The 27274-nt window shown below is 50.1% G+C and overlaps 1 protein-coding gene across 1 annotated transcript; it reads right to left on the bottom strand.

Annotated features, from left to right (window-relative positions):
- On the bottom strand, positions 1-27037 carry LOC144124119 (uncharacterized). Its single transcript, XM_077656781.1, has 6 exons — positions 25663-27037; positions 24163-24408; positions 18214-22062; positions 5443-15186; positions 4391-4689; positions 1-948 (listed from the first exon to the last, which is right to left on the bottom strand). The coding sequence occupies exons 1-6, from the start codon at positions 27035-27037 to the stop codon at positions 514-516; spliced, it is 15948 nt and encodes a 5315-aa protein (XP_077512907.1). The 3' UTR covers positions 1-513.
- Positions 27038-27274: the final 237 nt, after the last annotated feature.

The raw sequence follows: 27274 nt of genomic DNA, 5'->3' as shown, positions 1-27274 counted from the left end.
GACGACATAGCCTGTGGTTAGGGTCAGGCGGCATGCGGCAGAGAGTGTAGTAGTATGCCAGAACGTTCATGTGCATCGATTCATTGCCAATAGCGCGTATATAACGAATTAAAGTGTGAAGCCTCTCCGCGCACTTGAAGCACCAGAGCGGAAAGCGAGGAGTGCTGGGTACAGTTCAGATGCAGGGGTGTGCGGCGATGCTCTGGAGGAACGGCTCGCGGAGGTTGAAGACCGGCACCTGGCGCTGTTCTTGAAGACCTCGTGGTTGCTGAAGACGCTCACCAGTCAAGGAAGCGAGGAGTACTGATCACAATTCAACTGTTGGTAGGCACGGCCATGCTCTTGTGCTTGAAGATGGGCATACAGTGGTTCAAGACCGGCGCTGGCACGAGAAGGGAAGTGTACTGGGCGCAGTTCAGATGTTGGTGAGCATGGTGATGATGTTCTTGAGGAGCGGCTTACGGCGGTTGAAGACCAGCACGAGTGCGAAAAGCTAGCATTTCCGAGCACAGTTCATATATAGGTGAGCACGGCAATGTTCTTGTACTGGAGAAAAGGCTCGCGGCGGTTGAAGACCAGCATCCAGGGCTGGAAGCCGCTGGTGTCCAGGTGGCGCAGCAGCGCGGCCGACGCGTGACTGCGCGCGTACACGGCCATCCAGGCTCCGCGCTGGCGGAACGTCAGCGATCCGGCAAGCAGGTTGTGCAGCAGCCTCAGCGCCACCTGGCCGTCGTCGGCCACCAGCCACCGCACGACGGGCACGCCCCTGACGTCGTTCTGGAGGCCGGCGTAGCCGCACACCCGTCTCTCGCTCCCGCGGAGCGCCACGCGGAACGAGATGGGACCCTCGCGTAGCGTCAGCTTCCAGAACCGCTTGCGGCCGAATCCGAGCGTGCTCTTGTCGAAGCTCAGCAGCGATCCGTACATGTGCTTGTTGAACTTGACGATCTGCATGGGGGAACGTGAGCACGTGCTTTGTATAGTGGGCGTGTCAGCGAAGACTCTCGCTAATACTATTACGTGGCCCAAGGCGACGAAAAGGACCAGACCACAGGACACAGCATACAGGCCACCGAGAGAGCACAGGGAAGTTGTTGTTGTTGTTGTTGTCCACATAGTATGGCACATGCCCACATAGGGGGATTGGCCAAGAATTGGGGGGCACAGAGAGTTTTTGAGGTAAATAATCCCTGGACGAAATTAAAATGAATGGTAAGGACGGAAGAAGTAAAGAAAAAGGAACAACGAAATGAAACGGGAAATGCATAACGCACGCAGGAGATCGAGACTGATGTTTATAGTCAAGCAGTTATATGATAAGGATAATTTTAAGAATAAAAATAATGTTAGAAAAAATTTGAAAATTTAACAAGGTAAGAATTTAAAGATTAAATTTAAAAATTTAACAGAACAGGCCAGAGAGCACGCGCGCCACTGAAACACTTCGCTCACATAGTCGTCTTGCCTATTATTCGTTGCAATATGATAAGAATAGGCTATTGAGCGTTTAGTAGCACCAGTGAGGGCGAAATTCACAAAACATGTGAATCGTGTTGATTAGTTTGCCAGTTAACTTATTTATAATTAGATAACATTTGCCTGTTATCGATGCATCACCGCGCGCCCATGGGCACGTTGTCGCCATTAGATTTTAGCAGGTAACCGTTAGCAATAGCCATATCAGGCTTTAGAATTTTTCATACACAGAAATCCTGCATTATGGACGCATTTTTTTTTTGCACATCGAAAGACTGCACCACCACTATCAATACATCCGCTTATCCCTTCTCTGGAAAGTTGCAGTTTTCTGCTATTTATCGTCAAAGACCCGTTCCTTTGGTTTTCTATGGCAGTTTTCACTACTCGAAGCAAGAGCAGGACTAACTTTACAAACAAGATATTGTGGTGCATCGGAGGGTTATACACTATACCTATCAATATTTTTATAACCGTATCTTGCAATAATCCACAGTTCTCTCACAATTAAAACTGATGTCCAAGAAAGCGGGACTTCGAAAACGCAATTCTGGTTATGCAAACAGCGAATTCTGGCTCTGCCTCCATTTCAAGCAAAGCCGCACGCACCCACAAACACATGTAACTAGGCGGCGCACACATCAAGTGTGACGTGGCCTTTTTTTTGCGTCACATAGGCTGGATATGCATGCTGTGGCGCGGCGTCTGTTGCCGCCCACTGCGCAACCAAGGAGTCCCACGGTAAGCGGCATCGAGCGGTTGATGTTACTTGGTGCAGTTTACATCGCCACCACTACAGATGCGCTGCCGCGTGGTGCCAGATGCCGAGCGCAGCCTTTCCGTCCATGCCCGATTAGGGCATCGAAGGCCACGTGACATGTGCGCCGACGAGCACCCGTGGGTATGGCTGCGTGCGCTGCACGTCCAGATACAGGCAGCTCCGGTTTGAAGCACGGTGAAGGCCAGAATTCGTTGTGATGCAGCATGGACTAGATTCGTGTTTCCGAAATCCTAAACACAAATATAGCTATTATTAACTGCCGGCAAGAAATCTCTAGCAACAACCAGGCACGTAACTGGGTTAACTTTTAGAACTGAATTAAGTAGCTTGCTGATTAACACGATTTACTTGCTTTCTAATGCCCGCCACCCTTGGTTGAACTGTGTCAGAAAAACTCTTTTACTTCATAAAGCACATTTTTAAATATTACTAAAAGGCTTCGATGAAACACCCTGTATATGGTGTAGAGGCGGGCAGGCGGCTCCTCTGTTGCTCTCGAGCAGACTGCAAATATAGGGAGCATCTCCTCCAGCTCTAAACGGAAGCTTATGTCCTGCGAAGAATCTTTGTATTCATGCACTCCCAGAGCGACAGCATGCAGTTGTGTAGAATTTTCACAGTGCAGTCACTCTTCACACACATTCGGTGAAATTACCGCCTGTTATACAAATATTAGACAAAAGTACTTTGATTCGAATTGATTCCTAACCAGGAAAGAGGAAACTACCCTATGGAATGTTCAGACAAACTGCTTCCTCACTCAATCGCCAAAGAAACATTCACACTACGATATATACAGCAATGAGTGCCCATTATATGAGGAATTCTCCAACACATACCACATAGTATGGAAATGTCAACGAAATGATGCAATTGACAAAATTAACCAACTCCCTAAGGAGCATAGGGAGGAGCTACTGGCCAGCTCTTGCTTGAGGATCAGCGGAACCTGATACCGAGGCCGCTGCAGCCTTCAATGGGACCCCGGACGAAGGATTCTACCCGCTGTGACCTACTCTATTCTACCTATATGCCGACAATAAAAGTACAATCCCTCTTGTGCACTTTACCACTTTCGTTTGAAGCGGCAGTTGAGCAGCTGTAAGATCAGGAAGAGTGTTTTCTTAAGAAAAATGTTTATTTGCTTTATTGTGCCTGTGAGATGCTAGGCAGTGAGTTTTAGGAGTGGCTACACGAGACAATCACTGACCGAGGCGGGACTGACCATAGCAATTTATGTTCACTGCATCGATGTTTGTTTCAGCAAGCTATGACTGAGTGGGCGCAAGAATGGGTGCAAAAATGTGCAGATGGCTGAAATGTTTTCAGTGAATTGCTGCTTGTAGTAAAAATGTACTGCGGAGACAGATGCGCGCTGCTCACTAACTCATGCATGCATTTACTGCTATCGCTCCCAACCATGTAAGAAAAAAAACCTTTGCCTAGATTTTGCGCTTAACTTCTTTAACAGGTCACGAGACCTGAGCCATGTTAGCAATGCGCTTTGTGCATAGTCCAATAATCAACAGTCTACACCATGCCTACCGCGTTGCTTGACACGTGAGACCCTGTGGAAGCTTCGGTGTGGCCGATGACACGTCGAAGCATTCAGTACTTCACACTGCCTTCGGACGTGGTTCGAACACGATTGTTTTACGCTATTCATCTACTCTAATTAAACGTGCATCGAACTAAGAACCACTGCAACTTGGGACACGTAGGTAACGACATGCCGCACCACTTGTGCAGTTTACACAGATAAAATGTGTGTCAACTCGTCACGCTTCGGTAATGCTCAGCAAAAAAGCCTGCCTCACAAAATGGGTGCACCATAGTCGTGTAAGAGCGGAAAAGACGGTATGCGCTCTCTTGCTGCACGTTCGGTAGGGGGCATAGGGAAATTCATCTAATCACAAACAACAGTCTCTTGTAGGCAGCTGAAGCGTATTCTGTTATCGGAAGTATAGGCACAGCTAAACTAGTGCACCAGGACCGAAGGTATCGCATAGATCGTGAGCCCTTATGCGCGTTCTCGTGTCCATTTCGCGCTAAATTATAATATCAGAGCTGGGCCATGACGGCATCGCCGTCGTATGGCGGCAGTGCTTCCATGGTGTGGGGGGGACAGCTCACCTCGACGTCGCCAGGCAGCGGGGCCTGCGCAAGCGGTGCGATGTTCGTGTCCGCCGCGAGCTTTCCGTGCAGGATGAGACCTCTGGCTGACGAGTAGAAGCCTAGCTGGCGGTTGTAGGCGTTCACCTGTTCGGCCGGCACGACGGCGAACAGGTTCTTGCCCTGCTGCACGTTGAGCAGCGCATCCCACAGCTTGCGCCGGACGCCCTCTTCAGCGAACTCGCACTTGATGTTGTTGGCCGCGCAGAAGGCCTGCTCGTCCTCGAACACGATGGCGCTGATTATGCCGCAGTGCGTGCCTGTGGTCAGCAGGTGCCGAAAAAAAAAAGCCGATTTTTAAACAGCCTTACGTCAAGCACAGTTTAACTATTCTAGTGACATCGTTTCCATGCAGTTACGTGCTCCGTTTGCGTCTTGTGACTGGGACAAGGGATGCTCAGAGTAAAAACTGCGTAATCCACTGCCACACAATCGAAGCAACTCTCTGATACTTAGCAGAGACATATATTGGGCAAGATGCCGCTGGAATAAAACACTGAAAAAGACTAGCGTGTCTGCCTGTTGACCTAGTTAAGGTTTCAGGGTTGGACGTGAGTGATTGGGGTACTGTACAAGAAACCGCGCGAATCACGCCTATCATAATCGTGTTGTTCACAGTTCAGCCATCAGCACTAACAAATGTGTAATGCTACATTAAACTTAACTGCGGCCCCCAACGCCTACCCACTGTCGTCGTTAGTGCCTTCTTAAAGAGAGCTTCCAGAAGCATCCAAAATGACAGGTTATTCTGCGTTTGAAAATTATTCAAATTCTCACATAAGACAAGGGGAGCCTAATTTTAGATCCCAAACTGCAGATCATTGTATTGCTAAATGGGTTTCAGGAAAACCCTAAGGTGGAGTTTATCGAGAAAATACACAGCTGTACAGCTTTCTTTTTCAGCCTCACCCGCGCTCAAGTAGTTGTTCTTGTTTTAATCTTTCATTATACGTTTACTGTTTTTTTACTGTATGCTTTGACTTGCTGGCCCGTAGGACGAGCTCTGAACGTACCGTTTTCGTTGACGCACATCAGGAAGCTGTGCGGGCTGTACGTCCAGAAGGTCTTGATCGTTGGAGCCACGGTCGTGCCATCTTCGTTCCAGTGGTCGTACATGATGGCCGGGACGTCGTAGTCGTCCACGGCTCTAACTGTGAATTCTGCATCGCAACGCACGTTACCAAGCACATCGACTGCTCTGCCTTGTGCAGGGACGAATGACTCGTACACTATGTTTGTGTCGCTGCCGGCCGACATATCCGCCACGCGTTCCACAACCATCCTGAAGTTGTGGAACCGCAACTCCTCGCAGTGCGCAACTGCCTTAGGAGGTTCGTCGTCTACTTCGGGAACCTCGCGACTTATGTCGCAAGCGTCGTCTTTGTTGTTTGTGTCGGCAGCTTTGAGAAGTGTCAGGCAGCTTTCGTTATCGCTTGTAGACGATTCGCTGGCGCCGCATTGAGGAATCCCCACTTCCGCCGGCGCGCCTCGCCCGGTGCTCTTGGGCTCCGGCGTTGTGTCACCTTTCGTGGCTGCTTCTTCGATGCTTGATGCGCTCTTAGCATCGGGAGACAACGCGCTCTCTTGTTTAGTGGTGTCTTTACTGTTACAGGTAATCCGTTTGACTACAGGGAAATCGTATTCGCCTGACGCCTCTGCGCCGCTGTCAGTCAGTGTTGGGCCCGGAAAGCTGACCGGGAAGGTGTCGTCTCTCAGTACGATTGCTGGAACGTACGTGGTGTCTGCATCCATAGTTTGTTCGTATTGCTGGAAAATTGGGTTGTCCGTGGCTCTACTGTGGGAAGTAAGCGTCGTCGTGAAATCATTTTTTCGGCTCTTGTCTTCTGAAGCACTGTCCGAGTCTTGACTGCGCGCTTTTGTCCCCGCGACCAGGGCCTTCAAGCTTTCCAGGTCGTCGAGAATGTTTCCGCTGTAGGAATCATTATGGTCGTTCGGTAGTGGTTCATGGCTATACCCTACGCTGACGCTGCTGAGTGAGGTCTTTCGCTCTGTCGTGACATCGCCAGAACTGCACGTACCTCCTGGCACACAGGTAGAGGCGTCCTCCTGAGCAGAGCTGTCCCAGGATTTGTTTTCGAGAGCAGTGAAGACTTCGCGACGCTCGCCAAGCATATCGTCGGTCACGCAAATGTTAGCTGCATGTTCGCTGCTGAAGCCTAAGCTTTCAGTACTCAGCGAAAGTTTGGCCTTGTTCTTTTGAGACCTTGTGTCAGCGAACAGAGTGTCGACGTACTCAGGGAGCTTGAATCTGTCTATTTTGTTCTCTGTGGTCCAAGTGGCACTCGTCGCTTCTGTGTTGTCCTCGGGTACATTGTTCGAGTACGTGATCGTCGAAAATTCTCCATATTGATTCACAACACCAGCGCTAATCGAAATGGCGGGTTGGTAGTTCTCCAAATCATCATCTGTTGCGCTTTCCCGTGCACGGTCGTGCCATTTCTGCGCAGCACCAGTGGTCTCGGCTGATGCTTTGCGTTCCACTGCGGCTGGTTCTTCACAGTTACTTTTAGAGTATTCTTCTTCAGAAATTACGATGGCAAGAGGGATGTTTTTGCATGTTCCTTGCCTTGCTGGGAAGCCTGAGGCTTCGTTGCTAGAACCGGAGCGACGCTTAGAGTATTGCGAACGGGCTACTTGGGCTGTGGAAGTGACGCAGAAGCCACCTAATGGCTTGCGTTTTTCAAAGAAAGTTTCGCCGCTTACCGTTACTTGGTCACTAAAAGATAGCTTTCGCTTTTTCGGTGTTTTTTTGCCTACTTCAGCTGTCCCGGTGCCGACCTTTGTATTGCTGTATGGAATTTTGGTGGTGTCGAGAAAGGCGCTTTGCGCACTTCGGCTTGTTCCGCTGTCAGCTTCCGTGTCAATGCGGGGACGTTGCAGTATCCTGTCAATGTCTCTGTCGTCGGATGGAGCAACTACGAATGGAATTTCGGCTTGTTTGATTGTAAAGTGAGGGGAGTCATCTTCGTTACTCGGTGCTCGGAATGGTATTTCAGCCCCGTAAAACCTCCTGTCTTCTGGCTTGGTATCTGAGCAACTGAGCCGGGGCGAAAGTTCCGGATAGTCAGGGTACTCCTCTTCAGGCACCTCAGCCTGGACGGTGAGCGGGTACTGGCCTTCAGTATGAGACCGTGTGTACTGGTAGGCAACAGACCCTAGTAGCTTAGCGGTCGATGCCCCAAATGTTGACATTTCGAGAAACGGCGGTCTAACCGGCGGTGTTTTAAGGGACGGAGTTCCAACCTTCAGCGGCAAGAATTCTGCTTGGAGGGCGAAGTCTGCGGAAAGTAATTTGGGATGCTCATCAGATAACGACGTATCATCTGCTGCTAAGATTGGGAAGCGGCTGTGTTCCCCCGAAGGTTTTCCGCCAATGTCCTCAGAATGTTCACGTTTTTCGCTCGGAGGGCAAGACGCTTCCATGCGCTCACATTCTGCTGCGTGAAACGCCTCGTTTTCAATACTCTGGGCCTGTGCTTCAGTACATACTGTACCGTCAACTCCTGGAAGCCCTTGCTGGCCTCGTGCATTGATTGTCTCAACTGCGGAATCACTTTGACCTGATGAAGCTTTGTGAGTGAGGGAATCCTTTCCTGCATCTGTTGCAACAGGGACTCTGCCATTCTCTTCTGTAAGGCCGGCCAAGTTTATATCAGCTTGCATTCGTCTAGGTGGCATAACAACTATTGCATCAACTGACAAGTCCTTTAGACTTTCTTTTGTGTCATGAAGTGAGTAGGTTTTTTGTGTCCATTCTGGCTCTGACGTTACACTTTCACCTTTCAGTGGGCTTTTGTCCGCAGTTTCCGGTAACGTTAACATGGACAGAGCGCTTTTTCCTGTCGTCACAAGAACTACGCTAGCAGCTACAGACTGTTGGTCGAATGCACAGTCACTCACGCGAAGAGAAGGCTTCTGAAGTGCTTTTAGTACTTTGTCTACTAATGCATCAGATTCTGCAGATAAAGACGAGCTCCGTTCAAATGTTCTTTCAATTTTGATGCTGATGTCGCTTTTCTTGGTTCCTGGCAGCAGTTCGGTGCTCCTGTTTCCTGCGTTGGATTTGAGTTGCTGCACGTAATTACTCGCCTTACACAGTGAACTGCATTCCACATCAGGTAGTGCGCTGAAGGATCGAAGGGAAGGCGTTTTTTGGGGAGTGAAGTCGTCGTGAAGTTTTGGTGCTTCGCATTTGGGCAGTTCATCGGGAAAGGTAATGTCATCAGAGACTTTTGCACTTTCTTCGGTTTCCCTATCTAGACAGGAAGAGTCGCTCCGATGTGTCTTGTTCGATTCCACGTGGACTGCCACGTCGTCGTTAGGAAGTTGCTTCCAGGACAGGCCTCCAGTTGTGCTCGTTTCTGGCACTGTGACGATGTCGTCAAAAGCGTTGAAAGGCCTCACAATGTAATCAACTGTAACCAGATCTTCGGCGTATAGTGGCTGACTGGCGTTTGTCTCTTCGATGGCATTTTTGCCTGATAACTCCGCGAATGACAGTTCGGTTGCAAACTTTGACTGACTGCACAGGTCTTCCGTCCGAGCCTTCTCTGTGGTGTTTCTCGTGCTTGAATCTCGGGTGCCATCGAAGAATTGTGTTTCAGTTTCTGCAATCACAAAATTTTCGTGTGCTGCAGTCACGCTCTCCATGGGCTGCACGTCACCGTATCGTTTCAGGATGCGTTCGCTTGTTTTCTCACAAGAGTGTTTCTCTGTCCGCCTTATTGAGAGCAGCGGTCCACGTTCTTCGTTTATTTGACTGTCTAACCTGTCCCCAATAAAATCGCTGGAAAGTTGCTCGCTCTCTTGCAATGGCTTTTGCTTCTCAGTCTTGAAGACTGGTTCAGCGGAAACCAAGTTGTCTTCAGCTTCGTCCTGTTCGCGTTCTGTATACTGTGGATGTTCCGGCATTGAGATCCACACAGGCTCTGGTAAAGTTCCCAGCGTTGTGCTCCCGGCTTCCACGCTTCCAAAAGTTGCGTCTGCTGTTTCGTTTTCAGCGTATCCTGGCTCTAATTCGCTTTTTTCCTTCACTGGCAGCGCAGGTTGACTGTCAGGGGACATCTCAGGTGCGCCACTTTCTGCACGCTCTTCCTCCATCTTTCCCACACGCTTCTGTGGTTCTGCTTGTGGACTCGCAAAAGCTTCAATTTCAAAAGATTGGGCTAGGTATCCTGGTTCGAGAATAATTTGGGTGACAGGAGGTTTAGGCACCTCGCTCGACTGAGGTGGTAACAAATTTTCCTCCACCGAAACTTTCCCAGGCGACCCCAGGCTGTCTACGGGGGGAATTTCGTGAAATGTGTCATGCTCCATTTGATCTGATGTGGCTTCCTGCAGAGCGAGCAAAGCAGCAGGGTACGGGGGTACACTGATGTCAGGCGGGATGTCTTCTACAACTACTGCACCACCTTCTGGAGTCCACATATTGGCAAGCTGAAGCTCGATCGCTTCGCTGTCCCAGAACTGCGCTGCGTAGTCCACTACATTATCGTTCTGCGGCGTTTTCAGGCCTTTCACGATTCCAGCGGTATCGTGCAAAGCCATTACTGAGCCTGAGGCAGTCTTTTCAGCAACCATCGCGCCGCCTTCCTGGGTCCATATATTTCCTTGCTGAAGCTCTGTTGTCACACTGTCCCGGGTTCGTGCTTCTTTTTCTTCGGCATTTCTGCAAGGAAGTGGGCTTTTCCAAACTTCGGAGTCATCACTGCCAACTCCTGCACACGGACTGAACATTTCCTCCGGGGAAAACACAGCGCCACCCTCTGGAGTCCATGTGTTATTGAGCTGAAGCTCGATAGCTTCGCTATCCCAGAACTGCGCGGCGTAGTCCACAGCTGCTCCGCTTTTGAGCCCTACTTTAACTCGTAGCACTGCTTCTCCAGGCTCCGACGCAGAGTACTCATCAGTGAGTACTGACGTCATTTGCACTGGTGCAGTGGTCGTGAGTGCGCCGGCTTTAGTAGTGCTTTCGGCGGCTACCTCAAGAAATTTTTCAATTTCTGGAAAGCGTTCAGCTTCAGCAAAAGCTCGAGGTGTTATTTCTGAAGGCACCGCATCGACCTCTCTGCCCGACACTTTAGGAACGATGTCCTTTACCTCGCCACCTTTCTGCTGCTCCATTGTAGACATATACTCAATAATTTCCGGCCTCAGGCCCTCTTCAAGTTTCTCAGTTCTTATCACGTTGGCCATCTCAGCACCTTCCGAAGAAACTAGCTCCGGCTGTCTCAGCACTGGCTCTTTTGCATGGCCTTCCTTCTGTTCACCTTTGATAGACGCAGGTCCAGCAATTTGCAGCTGGGACAGATCTTTGCCTTTGGACGTGTCTACCGTCTCAGCAAATTTCTGCTGGAATGGTCCTTCTAATTCCTCTTCTCTGACCGCATCAACCGCCTCATGACCTTCCGAAGGAACTATCACAGTCTCTTGGTCCAGCGCTCTTGGCTCTATGTCTTTACTCACGTCGACCTTTTGTTGATCTGTAAAAGCCGTGTAATCAGCAGTGTCCTGGGGAAAGAGACCTTCTTTAATCTTCGAGGCTCCCGTCGAGTCGGTCGTTTCTGGGACTTCTGAGGGAACAACCTCGCCGGTTTCATGCGACTCTCTGAGCACTATCTCAGTTTCTCCGCCTTGTATCTTCTGCTCCGTAGCGGACGCAAGCTCAGTAATTTTCTGCGGGAATGGTCCTTCTAATTCCTGTTCTCTGACCGCATCAACCGCCTCATGACCTTCCGAAGGAACTAGCGCAGTCTCTTGGTCCAGCTCTTTTGGCTCTATGTCTTTACTCACGTCGACCTTTTGTTGATCTGTAAAAAACGTGTAATCAGCAGTGTCCTGGGGAAAGAGACCTTCTTTAAACTTCAATGCTCCCGTCGAGTCGGCCGTTTCTGGGACTTCTGAGGGAATGACCTCACCGGTTTCATGCGACTCTCTGAGCACTATCTCAGTTTCTCCGCCTTGTATCTTCTGCTCCATAGCGGACTCAAGCTCAGGAATTTTCTGCGGGAATGGTCCTTCTAGTTCCGCTTCTCTGACCGCATCAACCGCCTTATGACCTTCCGAAGGAACCAGCGCAGTCTCTTGGTCCAGCGCTCTTGGCTCTATGTCTTTACTCACGTCGACCTTTTGTTTATCTGTAAAAGACGTGTAATCAGCAGTGTCCTGGGGAAAGAGACCTTCTTTAAACTTCAATGCTCCCGTCGAGTCGGCCGTTTCGAGGACTTCTGAGGGAATGACCTGGCCGGTTTCATGCGACTCTCTGAGCACTATCTCAGTTTCTCCGCCTTGTATCTTCTGCTCCGTAGCGGACGCAAGCTCAGTAATTTTCTGCGGGAATGGTCCTTCTAATTCCTGTTCTCTGACCGCATCAACCGCCTCATGACCTTCCGAAGGAACCAGCGCAGTCTCTTGGTCCAGCTCTTTTGGCTCTATGTCTTTACTCACGTCGACCTTTTGTTGATCTGTAAAAGACGTGTAATCAGCAGTGTCCTGGGGAAAGAGACCTTCTTTAATCTTCAATGCTCCCGTCGTGTCGGGCGTTTCTGGGGCTTGTGAGGGAACGACCTCGCCGGTTTCATGCGACTCTCTGAGCACTATCTCAGTTTCTCCGCCTTGTATCTTCTGCTCCGTAGCGGACGCAAGCTCAGTAATTTTCTGCGGGAATGGTCCTTCTAATTCCTGTTCTCTGACCGCATCAACCGCCTCATGACCTTCCGAAGGAACTAGCGCAGTCTCTTGGTCCAGCTCTTTTGGCTCTATGTCTTTACTCACGTCGACCTTTTGTTGATCTGTAAAAGACGTGTAATCAGCAGTGTCCTGGGGAAAGAGACCTTCTTTAATCTTCAATTCTCCCGTCGTGTCGGTCGTTTCTGGGACTTCTGAGGGAACGACCTCGCCGGTTTCATGCGACTCTCTGAGCACTATCTCAGTTTCTCCGCCTTGTATCTTCTGCTCCGTAGCGGACGCAAGCTCAGTAATTTTCTGCGGGAATGGTCCTTCTAATTCCTGTTCTCTGACCGCATCAACCGCCTCATGACCTTCCGAAGGAACTAGCGCAGTCTCTTGGTCCAGCTCTTTTGGCTCTATGTCTTTACTCACGTCGACCTTTTGTTGATCTGTAAAAGACGTGTAATCAGCAGTGTCCTGGGGAAAGAGACCTTCTTTAATCTTCAATGCTCCCGTCGAGTCGGCCGTTTCTGGGACTTCTGAGGGAACGACCTCGCCGGTTTCATGCGACTCTCTGAGGACTATCTCAGTTTCCCCCCTTTGTATCTTCTGCTCCGTAGCGGACGCAAGCTCAGGAATTTTCTGCGGGAATGTTCCTTCTAGTTCCGCTTCTCTGACCGCATCAGCCGCCGTATGACCTTCCGAAGGAACCAGCGCAGTCTCTTGGTCCAGCGCTCTTGGCTCTATGTCTTTACTCACGTCAACCTTTTGTTGATCTGTAAAAGACGTGTAATCAGCAGTGTCCTGGGGAAAGAGACCTTCTTTAATCTTCAATTCTCCCGTCGTGTCGGTCGTTTCTGGGACTTCTGAGGGAACGACCTCGCCGGTTTCATGCGACTCTCTGAGCACTATCTCAGTTTCTCCGCCTTGTATCTTCTGCTCCGTAGCGGACGCAAGCTCAGTAATTTTCTGCGGGAATGGTCCTTCTAATTCCTGTTCTCTGACCGCATCAACCGCCTCATGACCTTCCGAAGGAACCAGCGCAGTCTCTTGGTCCAGCGCTCTTGGCTCTATGTCTTTACTCACGTCGACCTTTTGTTGATCTGTAAAAGACGTGTAATCAGCAGTGTCCTGGGGAAAGAGACCTTCTTTAATCTTCAATTCTCCCGTCGTGTCGGGCGTTTCTGGGGCTTGTGAGGGAACGACCTCGCCGGTTTCATGCGACTCTCTGAGCACTATCTCAGTTTCTCCGCCTTGTATCTTCTGCTCCGTAGCGGACGCAAGCTCAGTAATTTTCTGCGGGAATGGTCCTTCTAATTCCTGTTCTCTGACCGCATCAACCGCCTCATGACCTTCCGAAGGAACCAGCGCAGTCTCTTGGTCCAGCGCTCTTGGCTCTATGTCTTTACTCACGTCGACCTTTTGTTGATCTGTAAAAGACGTGTAATCAGCAGTGTCCTGGGGAAAGAGACCTTCTTTAATCTTCAATGCTCCCGTCGTGTCGGGCGTTTCTGGGGCTTGTGAGGGAACGACCTCGCCGGTTTCATGCGACTCTCTGAGCACTATCTCAGTTTCTCCGCCTTGTATCTTCTGCTCCATAGCGGACGCAAGCTCAGGAATTTTCTGCGGGAATGGTCCTTCTAGTTCCGCTTCTCTGACCGCATCAACCGCCGTATGACCTTCCGAAGGAACTAGCGCAGTCTCTTGGTCCAGCTCTTTTGGCTCTATGTCTTTACTCACGTCGACCTTTTGTTGATCTGTAAAAGACGTGTAATCAGCAGTGTCCTGGGGAAAGAGACCTTCTTTAATCTTCAATTCTCCCGTCGTGTCGGTCGTTTCTGGGACTTCTGAGGGAACGACCTCACCGGTTTCATGCGACTCTCTGAGCACTATCTCAGTTTCTCCGCCTTGTATCTTCTGCTCCATAGCGGACTCAAGCTCAGGAATTTTCTGCGGGAATGGTCCTTCTAGTTCCGCTTCTCTGACCGCATCAACCGCCTCATGACCTTCCGAAGGAACCAGCGCAGTCTCTTGGTCCAGCGCTCTTGGCTCTATGTCTTTACTCACGTCGACCTTTTGTTGATCTGTAAAAGACGTGTAATCAGCAGTGTCCTGGGGAAAGAGACCTTCTTTAATCTTCAATTCTCCCGTCGTGTCGGTCGTTTCTGGGACTTCTGAGGGAACGACCTCGCCGGTTTCAGGCGACTCTCTGAGCACTATCTCAGTTTCTCCGCCTTGTATCTTCTGCTCCGTAGCGGACGCAAGCTCAGGAATTTTCTGCGGGAATGGTCCTTCTAATTCCTGTTCTCTGACCGCATCAACCGCCTCATGACCTTCCGAAGGAACCAGCGCAGTCTCTTGGTCCAGCGCTCTTGGCTCTATGTCTTTACTCACGTCGACCTTTTGTTGATCTGTAAAAGACGTGTAATCAGCAGTGTCCTGGGGAAAGAGACCTTCTTTAATCTTCAATTCTCCCGTCGTGTCGGTCGTTTCTGGGACTTCTGAGGGAACGACCTCACCGGTTTCATGCGACTCTCTGAGCACTATCTCAGTTTCTCCGCCTTGTATCTTCTGCTCCATAGCGGACTCAAGCTCAGGAATTTTCTGCGGGAATGTTCCTTCTAGTTCCGCTTCTCTGACCGCATCAACCGCCGTATGACCTTCCGAAGGAACCAGCGCAGTCTCTTGGTCCAGCGCTGTTGGCTCTATGTCTTTACTCACGTCGTCGACCTTTTGTTGATCTGTAAAAGACGTGTAATCAGCAGTGTCCTGGGGAAAGAGACCTTCTTTAATCTTCAATTCTCCCGTCGTGTCGGTCGTTTCTGGGGCTTCTGAGGGAACGACCTCGCCGGTTTCATGCGACTCTCTGAGCACTATCTCAGTTTCCCCCGTTTGTATCTTCTGCTCCGTAGCGGACGCAAGCTCAGGAATTTTCTGCGGGAATGGTCCTTCTAATTCCTGTTCTCTGACCACATCAACCGCCTCATGACCTTCTGAAGAAACTAGCGCAGTCTCTTGGTCCAGCTCTTTTGGCTCTATGTCTTTACTCACGTCGACCTTTTGTTGATCTGTAAAAGACGTGTAATCAGCAGTGTCCTGGGGAAAGAGACCTTTAATCTTCAATGCTCCCGTCGTGTCGGGCTGACTTGGTATCGTTCCTTTTGCATCGCATTCTTTTTCTCGCTCTACAGGGGATTTGTATTCAACAGTTTGCTCAGCAAAGAGGTCCTCTTCAAGTTTCACTGTTCTGATCGTGTGCTCAATTTCAGGGTATTTAGAAGATATTACCTCAGAGCTCTCATAGTGCTCTTTGGAAACAGTGTCTCTTTCTTCACCTGCGTTTCGTTCGATTGTGGTGGAAGTAAATTCAGCTATTTGCTGCATGAATATATCCTCTTCAAAGTCGGCAGATTTAGTTCTGCCGGCTGTGTGAAGACCTTCGGAAGGAACTAGCTCGCTGATCTCTTCCGAGTCTCGTGGTAGTGATTCTTGGACGTCACCTTGTTTTTGTTGCCTTGGGATATAGCTACATTTGACAATCTGGTGCAAAGACAAACTTTCTTTGAGCCTCCATGACATGACAGTGTCAGACGCCTCAGCGCCTCCGGACGAGAGCAGCGCGACACTTCGTTCCAGCTGTCTTCCTGCTGTATCCGTTGCCTCGCCTTCCTTTCGCTCTGCAGAAATTTCCCGCGGAAACATCCCCACTTGTTTTGCATCAACGATTCTGTCGGCAGCCTGAGAGCCTTCAGAAGAAACTGTCTCCAAGCTTTGATCTGACTTTCTGGGTATTATGTCCTTTATCTCGCCACCTTTGCGCTGCTCTGTAGGAGTATATTCGACAATTTGTTGCGATGTTTCTTTAGTGGTGACGTAGTTTATTTCTGGGCGTTCTAAAGAAACTACTTGGCTGGTTCCTTCTGTCTCTCTTGCTAGTATGTCCTTTATCTCGCTTTCTTTTCTTGGCAGTGTGGGCGACGTATACTCAGTAATTTCCTCCGGAAACGGCCTCTCAAGTTTTGTAGCTGTGGTAACGTCGGCTGGCTCAGGGCCTTCAGACGGAAGTATTTCGCTGCTTAGATCCGGCTTTCTGGGTGTTATGTCCTCTGTCTCAGCTCCTTCGCGCTGCTCTCTAGGAGTATATTCGACAATTTGTTGCGATGTTGCTTCAGTGGCGACGTAGGTTATTTCTGGGCGTTCTGAAGAAACTGCTTGGCTGATTCCTTCTGTCTCTCTTGCTAGTATGTCCTTTATCTCGCTTTCTTTTCTTGGCAGTGTGTGCGACGTATACTCAGTAATTTCCTCCGGAAACGGCCTCTCAAGTTTTGCAGCTGTGGTAACGTCGGCTGGCTCAGGGCCTTCACACGGAAGGATTTCGCTTCTTAGATCCGGCTTTCTGGGTGTTATGTCCTCTGTCTCAGCTCCTTCGCGCTGCTCTCCAGGAGTATATTCGACAATTTGTTGCGATGTTGCTTCAGTGGCGACGTAGGTTATTTCTGGGCGTTCTGAAGAAACTGCTTGGCTGATTCCTTCTGTCTCTCTTGCTAGTATGTCCTTTATCTCGCTTTCTTTTCTTGGCAGTGTGGGCGACGTATACTCAGTAATTTCCTCCGGAAATGGCCTCTCAAGTTTTGCAGCTGTGGTAACGTCGGCTGGCTCAGGGCCTTCAGACAGAAGTATTTCGCTTTTTAGATCCGGCTTTCTGGGTGTTATGTCCTCTGTCTCAGCTCCTTCGCGCTGCTCTGCAGGAGTATATTCGGCAATTTGTTGCGATGTTGCTTCAGTGGTGACGTAGGTTAGTTCTGGGCGTTCTGAAGAAACTGCTTGGCTGATTCCTTCTGTCTCTCTTGCTAGTATGTCTTTTATCTCGCTTTCTTTTCTTGGCAGTGTGGGAGACGTATACTCAGTAATTTCCTCCGGAAACGGCCTCTCAAGTTTTGCAGCTGTGGTAACGTCGGCTGGCTCAGGGCCTTCAGACGGAAGTATTTCGCTGCTTAGATCCGGCTTTCTGCGTGTTATGTCCTTTGTCTCAGCTGCTTCGCGCTGCTCTGCAGGAGTATATTCGACAATTTGTTGCGATGTTGCTTGAGTGGTGACGTAGGTTAGTTCTGGGCGTTCTGAAGAAACTGCTTGGCTGATTCCTTCTGTCTCTCTTCCTAGTATGTCTTTTACCTCACTTTCTTTTCTTGGCAGTGTGGGCGATGTATACTCTGTAATCTCCTGCGGAAACGGCCCCTGAAGTGTTGCAGCTGTGGTAACGACAGCTGGCTCAGGGCCTTCGGACGGAAGTATTTCGCTGCTTAGATCCGGTTTTCTGGGAGTTATGTCCTCTATCTCAGCTCCTGCTTGGTGCTCTGCGGGAGTATATTCGGCAATTTGTTGCGATGTTGCTTCAGTGGTGACGTAGGTTATTTCTGGGCGTTCTGAAGAAACTGCTTGGCTGATTCCTTCTGTCTCTCTTCCTAGTATGTCTTTTACCTCACTTTCTTTTCTTGGCAGTGTGGGCGATGTATACTCTGTAATCTCCTGCGGAAACGGCCCCTGAAGTGTTGCAGCTGTGGTAACGACAGCTGGCTCAGGGCCTTCGGACGGAAGTATTTCGCTGCTTAGATCCGGTTTTCTGGGAGTTATGTCCTCTATCTCAGCTCCTGCTTGGTGCTCTGCGGGAGTATATTCGGCAATTTGTTGCGATGTTGCTTCAGTGGTGACGTAGGTTATTTCTGGGCGTTCTGAAGAAACTGCTTGGCTGATTCCTTCTGTCTCTCTTCCTAGTATGTCTTTTACCTCACTTTCTTTTCTTGGCAGTGTGGGCGATGTATACTCTGTAATCTCCTGCGGAAACGGCCCCTGAAGTGTTGCAGCTGTGGTAACGACAGCTGGCTCAGGGCCTTCGGACGGAAGTATTTCGCTGCTTAGATCCGGTTTTCTGGGAGTTATGTCCTCTATCTCAGCTCCTGCTTGGTGCTCTGCGGGAGTATATTCGGCAATTTGTTGCGATGTTGCTTCAGTGGTGACGTAGGTTATTTCGGGGCGTTCTGAAGAAACTGCTTGGCTGATTCCTTCTGTCTCTCTTCCTAGTATGTCTTTTACCTCACTTTCTTTTCTTGGCAGTGTGGGCGATGTATACTCTGTAATCTCCTGCGGAAACGGCCCCTGAAGTGTTGCAGCTGTGGTAACGTCAGCTGGCTCAGGGCCTTCAGACGGAAATATTTCGCTGCTTAGATCCGGCTTTCTGGGAGTTATGTCCTCTATCTCAGCTCCTTCTTGGCGCTCTGCGGGAGCATATTCGGCCATTTGTTGCGATGTTGCTTCAGTGGTGACGTAGGTTATTTCTGGGCGTTCTGAAGAAACTGCTTGGCTGATTCCTTGTGTCTCTCTTGCTAGTATATCTTTTACCTCGCTTTCTTTTCTTGGCAGTGTGGGCGATGTATACTCTGTAATCTCCTGCGGAAACGGCCCCTCAAGTGTTGCAGCTGTGGTAACGACAGCTGGCTCAGGGCCTTCGGACGGAAGTATTTCGCTGCTTAGATCCGGTTTTCTGGGAGTTATGTCCTCTATCTCAGCTCCTTCTTGCTGCTCTGCGGGAGCATATTCGGCAATTTGTTGCGATGTTGCTTCAGTGGTGACGTAGGTTATTTCTGGGCGTTCTGAAGAAACTGCTTGGCTGATTCCTTCTGGCTCTCTTCCTAGTATGTCTTTTACCTCGCTTTCTTTTCTTGGCAGTGTGGGCGATGTATACTCTGTAATCTCCTGCGGAAACGGCCCCTCAACTGTTGCAGCTGTGGTAACGACAGCTGGCTCAGGGCCTTCGGACGGAAGTATTTCGCTGCTTAGATCCGGTTTTCTGGGAGTTATGTCCTCTATCTCAGCTCCTTCTTGCTGCTCTGCGGGAGCATATTCGGCAATTTGTTGCGATGTTGCTTCAGTGGTGACGTACGTTATTTCTGGGCGTTCTGAAGAAACTGCTTGGCTGATTCCTTCTGTCTCTCTTGCTAGTACGTCTTTTACCTCGCTTTCTTTTCTTGGCAGTGTGGGCGATGTATACTCTGTAATCTCCTGCGGAAACGGCCCCTCAAGTGTTGCAGCTGTGGTAACGACAGCTGGCTCAGGGCCTTCGGACGGAAGTATTCCGCTGCTTAGATCCGGCTTTCTGGGAGTTATGTCCTCTATCTCAGCTCCTTCTTGCTGCTCTGCGGGAGCATAGTCGGCAATTTGTTGCGATGTTGCTTCAGTGGTGACGTAGGTTATTTCTGGGCGTTCTGAAGAAACTGCTTGGGTGATTCCTTGTGTCTCTCTTGCTAGTATGTCTTTTACCTCGCTTTCTTTTCTTGGCAGTGTGGGCGATGTATACTCTGTAATCTCCTGCGGAAACGGCCCCTCAAGTGTTGCAGCTGTGGTAACGACAGCTGGCTCAGGGCCTTCGGACGGAAGTATTTCGCTGCTTAGATCCGGCTTTCTGGGAGTTATGTCCTCTATCTCAGCTCCTTCTTGCTGCTCTGCGGGAGCATAGTCGGCAATTTGTTGCGATGTTGCTTCAGTGGTGACGTAGGTTATTTCTGGGCGTTCTGAAGAAACTGCTTGGCTGATTCCTTGTGTCTCTCTTGCTAGTATGTCTTTTACCTCGCTTTCTTTTCTTGGCAGTGTGGGCGATGTATACTCTGTAATCTCCTGCGGAAACGGCCCCTCAAGTGTTGCAGCTGTGGTAACGACAGCTGGCTCAGGGCCTTCGGACGGAAGTATTCCGCTGCTTAGATCCGGCTTTCTGGGAGTTATGTCCTCTATCTCAGCTCCTTCTTGCTGCTCTGCGGGAGCATAGTCGGCAATTTGTTGCGATGTTGCTTCAGTGGTGACGTAGGTTATTTCTGGGCGTTCTGAAGAAACTGCTTGGCTGATTCCTTGTGTCTCTCTTGCTAGTATGTCTTTTACCTCACTTTCTTTTCTTGGCAGTGTGGGCGATGTATACTCTGTAATCTCCTGCGGAAACGGCCCCTCAAGTGTTGCAGCTGTGGTAACGACAGCTGGCTCAGGGCCTTCGGACGGAAGTATTTCGCTGCTTAGATCCGGCTTTCTGGGTGTTATGTCCTCTATCTCAGCTCCTGCTTGGTGCTCTGCGGGAGTATATTCGGCAATTTGTTGCGATGTTGCTTCAGTGGTGACGTAGGTTATTTCTGGGCGTTCTGAAGAAACTGCTTGGCTGATTCCTTCTGTCTCTCTTGCTAGTATGTCTTTTACCTCGCTTTCTTTTCTTGGCAGTGTGGGCGATGTATACTCAGTAATCTCCTGCGGAAACGGCCCCTCAAGTGTTGCAGCTGTGGGAACGTCAGCTGGCTCAGGGCCTTCAGACGGAAATATTTCGCTGCTTAGATCCGGCTTTCTGGGAGTTATGTCCTCTATCTCAGCTCCTTCTTGCTGCTCTGCGGGAGCATATTCGGCAATTTGTTGCGATGTTGCTTCAGTGGTGACGTAGGTTATTTCTGGGCGTTCTGAAGAAACTGCTTGGCTGATTCCTTGTGTCTCTCTTGCTAGTATGTCTTTTACCTCGCTTTCTTTTCTTGGCAGTGTGGGCGATGTATACTCTGTAATCTCCTGCGGAAACGGCCCCTCAAGTGTTGCAGCTGTGGTAACGTCAGCTGGCTCAGGGCCTTCGGACGGAAGTATTTCGCTGCTTAGATCCGGCTTTCTGGGAGTTATGTCCTCTATCTCAGCTCCTTCTTGCTGCTCTGCGGGAGCATAGTCGGCAATTTGTTGCGATGTTGCTTCAGTGGTGACGTAGGTTATTTCTGGGCGTTCTGAAGAAACTGCTTGGCTGATTCCTTGTGTCTCTCTTGCTAGTATGTCTTTTACCTCGCTTTCTTTTCTTGGCAGTGTGGGCGATGTATACTCTGTAATCTCCTGCGGAAACGGCCCCTCAAGTGTTGCAGCTGTGGTAACGACAGCTGGCTCAGGGCCTTCGGACGGAAGTATTTCGCTGCTTAGATCCGGCTTTCTGGGAGTTATGTCCTCTATCTCAGCTCCTTCTTGCTGCTCTGCGGGAGCATAGTCGGCAATTTGTTGCGATGTTGCTTCAGTGGTGACGTAGGTTATTTCTGGGCGTTCTGAAGAAACTGCTTGGCTGATTCCTTGTGTCTCTCTTGCTAGTATGTCTTTTACCTCACTTTCTTTTCTTGGCAGTGTGGGCGATGTATACTCTGTAATCTCCTGCGGAAACGGCCCCTCAAGTGTTGCAGCTGTGGTAACGACAGCTGGCTCAGGGCCTTCGGACGGAAGTATTTCGCTGCTTAGATCCGGCTTTCTGGGTGTTATGTCCTCTATCTCAGCTCCTGCTTGGTGCTCTGCGGGAGTATATTCGGCAATTTGTTGCGATGTTGCTTCAGTGGAGACGTAGGTTATTTCTGGGCGTTCTGAAGAAACTGCTTGGCTGATTCCTTCTGTCTCTCTTGCTAGTATGTCTTTTACCTCGCTTTCTTTTCTTGGCAGTGTGGGCGATGTATACTCAGTAATCTCCTGCGGAAACGGCCCCTCAAGTGTTGCAGCTGTGGGAACGTCAGCTGGCTCAGGGCCTTCAGACGGAAATATTTCGCTCCTTAGATCCGGCTTTCTGGGAGTTATGTCCTCTATCTCAGCTCCTTCTTGCTGCTCTGCGGGAGCATATTCGGCAATTTGTTGCGATGTTGCTTCAGTGGTGACGTAGGTTATTTCTGGGCGTTCTGAAGAAACTGCTTGGCTGATTCCTTCTGTCTCTCTTCCTAGTATGTCTTTTACCTCGCTTTCTTTTCTTGGCAGTGTGGGCGATGTATACTCTGTAATCTCCTGCGGAAACGGCCCCTCATGTGTTGCAGCTGTGGTAACGACAGCTGGCTCAGGGCCTTCGGACGGAAGTATTTCGCTGCTTAGATCCGGCTTTCTGGGTGTTATGTCCTCTATCTCAGATCCTGCTTGGTGCTCTGCGGGAGTATATTCGGCAATTTGTTGCGATGTTGCTTCAGTGGTGACGTAGGTTATTTCTGGGCGTTCTGAAGAAACTGCTTGGCTGATTCCTTCTGTCTCTCTTGCTAGTATGTCTTTTACCTCGCTTTCTTTTCTTGGCAGTGTGGGCGATGTATACTCAGTAATCTCCTGCGGAAACGGCCCCTCAAGTGTTGCAGCTGTGGTAACGTCAGCTGGCTCAGGGCCTTCAGACGGAAATATTTCGCTGCTTAGATCCGGTTTTCTGGGAGTTATGTCCTCTATCTCAGCTCCTTCTTGGTGCTCTGCGGGAGTATATTCGGCACTTTGTTGCGATGTTGCTTCAGTGGTGACGTAGGTTATTTCTGGGCGTTCTGAAGAAACTGCTTTGCTGATTCCTTCTGTCTCTCTTGCTAGTATGTCTTTTACCTCGCTTTCTTTTCTTGGCAGTGTGGGCGACGTATACTCAGTAATATCCTGCGGAAACGGCCCCCCAAGTTTTGCAGCTGGGATAACGTCGGCTGGCTCAGGGCCTTCAGACGGAAGTATTTCGCTGCTTAGATCCGGCTTTCTGGGAGTTATGTTCTCTATCTCAGCTCCTTCGCGCTGCTCTGTGGGAGTATATTCGGCAATTTTTTGCGGCGTTTCTGCTGTAGGCATGTAGGCCGTCTCGGGGCGTTCTGAAGAAACTACTGCGCTGGTTCCTTCTGTTTCTCGTGCTATTATGTCTTTTACCTCGCCTTCTTTTTCCTCTGATGTCAACGTATACTCAGCAATTTTCGGCGGAAATGTTCCCTCTTCAGGTTTTGCAGCTGTGGCTTCGTAGACTGGCTCAGAGCCTTCAGAGGGAACTTTCTCGCTGCTTAGATCCGGTTTACTGGGTGTTATGTCTTGTATCTCGCGTTCTTGGAGCTGGCCTTCAGGTGCAATTTCGGCAATATGTTGCGGTGTTCCTGCTTTGGTCATGTAGGTCGTCTCGGGGCGTTCTGAAGAAACTACATCGCTGGTTCCTTCTGTTTCTCGTGCTATTATGTCTTTTACCTCGCCTTCTTTTCTTTCCTCTGATGCAAACGTATACTCAGCAATTTGCTGCGGAAACGGTCCCTCTTCAACTTCTGCAGCTGTGGCTAAGTAGGCTGCCTCAGACCCATCAGAGTGAACTCTCTCGGTGCTTAGATCCGGCTCTCTCGTTTCTACGTCCTTGGCCTCGTCTTCTTTGTGCTGCTGTGTAGTAGGCGTATATTCTGCAATTTGCTCTGTTTGCGCAACTCTGGCTGCTTCTGTCGGCTGAGGGCGTTCTGAAGGAAATTGCTCGCTGCCCTCCTCTGCCTCTGCTGTTACGCTCCTTGCCTCGTTTTCTTTTCTTTGCTCAGCAGTCAATGTATACTCGACGATTTCCCGCGGAAAAAGACCCTCTTCAAGATTTGCAGCAGACATTGTGTCAGTTGCTTCAGAGCTTTCAGGAGGAACTATCTCGCTGCTCTGACCAATCCTAGGTACTATGTGGCGTGTCTCGCTTTTTTTCTGCAATGTAGGTAAAGCAGCGGCATATGCCTGGAATTCTTGCCGGAATACACCGCCTTCATGTTTCATACCTGTCGCCATGTCAGGCGTCTCAGGACTTTTAGAAGGCCCTAGCTCGCTGCTTTGGTTTTGCAGTATGGTCACGATGTCTTGTGGCGGGCCTGTTTTCTCTGCCTCGCTTGTTAAGGAATAGCCTTCGACTTGTGTGATAGCGGTCACATCTCTGAGGGCAAAGCTGTCGGATGTTTTGGTGATAGGCACACAAATGGCTTCAGGTGACCTCAAAGGAACTAAATCGCTTGTGTGATCTATTTGGATCGTTGATATGCTTGTCTCACTTTGTTCCTGTGCATCCTTTCCTAGCACATATTGTTTGGATATTGAATCCAATTCCTGAACTTGTGACGGCTTCCACAAGGTTACATCTCGTTTTCCTCTCAAGTCGTCTGACTCTTTCACTAACTCCGTTTTGTCGGCTGCCGCAGCAGCGGTATGTTCTGGGAGTGAAATGCCATCATGCCTTTCTGATGCCGATACATCCAAGGCATAGGTGTGTTTCGAGGAAACTAACGCACCGTCTTGTTCCTCTTTCAGTGGCTCAAGGCTTCCTATTGCACCTTGTTGATATGACTTCCTTGTCTCTTCCACATCGTCAAGTGCACCGACCTCTGTTGGAAGTGCCAGATCACCTGGTTTTTCGGCAACAGTGATGCTGGCTGTGTGAGCCGGCTCCACCAATTCGAGGTCCTGATGCGCTTGTTTCGGTACTGCGTCTAGTGCCTCCAGCTTCTCAGGCTCTTCCGCTCCCGGATGTTCGTCACCTGCAGCTGCTAAGGAATGCTCTGTCAGTTGAAAACTTTCGTATTTTTCCGTTCCAGCGACGTCAATTGCTTCTGTATGTTCGGAGGACATGAACTCGCCACTTTTATCTTCATGTCTCGACGACATATCCCGTGCTTCTCGCTCTTTTTGTTGTTCTTGAGCTGGTAATAATTCGTCAGTCCCAAAGGCAGTGGTTCGTTGACTGAGCAAGACGTCTCCGGGCGCCTGCGTCGCGCTGATATCAAGTGCTTCTGCTGAAGAGACTAATTCGCTCTCTTGAGTTTGTTGTCTTGCCACTGTATCCCAGGTTTCCTTCCCGAGTTCCTGTATTGCGAAAACCCCTTCAGCAGAGGGTGCTGTGCTGTGTTCTTTCAACGGAAGAGCTTCGTGTTTTTCTGGCGCAGTTGTATCAGCTACTGTGGTTTCTTCCGAGGCTAAACCCTTGCCTTGGTCCTCTTTTTTTTCTACGATATCTCTCACGTCGGTTACCTCCCCAGGCTTTCTTAATAACAAATTTTCCGCTTCAGATGAACTACTCTCTTCTATTGGCTTGAATTGCAGTTGATCCTGACTTTTCACTTGTGGCATTTCTTCCAGATCGAATACTGCCGCCGTGTGTCCGGCTCTCTCCTCGGAGAAAGCAAGGGGGGCTACTTCCGATGTGGAGAAATCTGACAGTGTGCTCTCAGAGGCAATTATGGCCTTCGGTTCTTCCTTATCTCTTCGCATTGGGACGCCGGATGGATGAGAAGGATGACTCACTGTCTTGACATCCAATTTGGGAAAAGCTTCGTCATCTTTCGGTTGGGCACTTTCAGGTGTCTTGGGTCTTTCAGTGAGCTCTGTTTTCAATTGGTCGTCGTCTAATTGCAATGAAGGCAGGTTTCTCGCTGCGTCGGCTTCTTGTGTTTTGCTCACGTCGAACACAGGAAACTCAGTCATCTCAGAAGTCACTGACTTAGCCAAGCCATCCAACGATCTTGGAGCGAGCTGGCGGTCTTCACTTGTGGCTACAGGTGCTTCGAGTGTAGATTCTGCCGGCGCTGGAACATGGCCGCTTGCCTCCGTCGGTGCTTCAGTGCGCACGCTGGTTGCTTCAACGCTCCAGGCAGGAACATGAAGCATTTCCGCAGCTTTGCTTTCTTCGAATTTGTTAGCAGTTGAGGTCAGTTCCGTTTGTGCTTCCCTTTTGTCCTCGCTCTCTGTATATGGAATCAGTAGTTCGATACTTTTCTCTATTCGCCCTTCAGTACCTTCTTGTTTCTTCGTGAAAATTTCCGGCTCTATTTCAGGTTCCCTAAATTGGGAATCAAACGAGTCAGGGTGAACAGGCGTAATGGGTACAGATTCTGGTGCTGTTTGAATCTTTCCATTCATAAGTTCATCCGTGCGCGCTTCAGGGGCCTGACTTCTTGACTCTAATGTTTTGGACAGTTCATAGGAATCAAAGTCTGACGACGCGGTATTTTGAAATCCTGCCGTCGCTTGCAGCGACTCCTTCGCCTTGGTGGTCTTCATGCTCATAGTTGAAGGACCGGTAAGACTTTGCGTCGCGTAGTTCTCCGCAGACGTGTCCGCGACGTCTTTTTCAACCATCTCGGATATCGTGGTCATGAACAGCTCGCTGTGCGAGGCAGCCGTCTTCAGCGCGCCGGCCGTGGGCTGACGTTCCTCACCGGTACGCTGCTTTATCAGGTCGGCGAAGAAATCCTTCCTGTCCTTGAAGACGTCAGCGAACATCTCTTTCTTCCGGCTATTCCAGTCGCTGAAGAGCGCCTTGCCGACTTCTTCAGCCGAGCCTTCTGACCTCACATCGGGAGCCGTCAAAGTTGGTCTACCTTCTACCCTAGCGTTCACCTCGGTAGACGTAAAGATACGTGGCGTTTCATTGAGCATTTTGATATGCGCCGTTCCTGCAGCTATATCTAAGGTGGCTGATGTACTTGCCTGCTCGACCGAGCGCCCACCGCTGGCGGAGTCCGTCGCGGCCTGGAACAGTGCGCGCTTTGCACACGGTCTTCCAGCGCTGGCGTGCCTCCTGATACACTCGGCGATCCTCATGCGTTCGGCTATGACTGGGTTGCTCTTCCTCGGCGCTATCCGGGACAGGTTGATCCGTGAGGGCTTTCGCAAGAACGCGTGGCCCGTACCGCAGGACGAGGAACGACTGTGGGCGAGACGGCCCTGCGAAGGCACCACCCGCACGAGGGGCTGTACGGCTGTTGGTGGTGAGGGCTGGACGTTGCCACCGCTGCCGCTTGGGACCACGGTGTCCTCCGCGGCGCGAAGGGCTCTGCAGACACGAGGCGCGCTGCCGCCGATCCGGCGAGTGGGCCATGCTGCGCTGGCGGCGGAGACGAGCCGAGTTTGGGTGCAGGGGATGAAGCTGGACGACACGGACGTCGGGTAGCTGATGCCGCTCAGGTTTCCGGAGACGGAGAGTGGCCGGCAGGGACTCGTGATGGTCACACTGGCGAGGCTCACCCCGTTTCCGCTGCTGGTGTACCATGGCGACGGCGACGAATTTGGCCGGCCCAGCGAGCACCGAGACGTGGCGACGCTCGATCTGCGCTGGGACTCGGTGCCGGCAGTCTCCGAAGCCGTTCGGCTTGAAAGACGCCGGCTCATTGCAATTTTTTGCTCGCCTGCGCCCTTGCAGGCGGTGGCGTCTTTCTTCTCCTCTTTGGCGCGAAAATCTGTCTCTGTGATGTCATATCCTGTACTGGAGAAAGAGAAAGACGAAGCTGTGTATCAAAAAGTGTTTCAAACTTTTCTTTTCTATCAATTATTTCATTTTGACTTAATCAATATTATTTAATCCCTCTCTTTATTATTATTCTAATAATTTTGAAATCAATACTCTCA

Source organism: Amblyomma americanum, chromosome 3, assembly GCF_052857255.1.
Source record: "Amblyomma americanum isolate KBUSLIRL-KWMA chromosome 3, ASM5285725v1, whole genome shotgun sequence".
NCBI lineage: Eukaryota > Metazoa > Arthropoda > Arachnida > Ixodida > Ixodidae > Amblyomma > Amblyomma americanum.
This window is presented reverse-complemented; position numbering and strand designations above follow the sequence as displayed.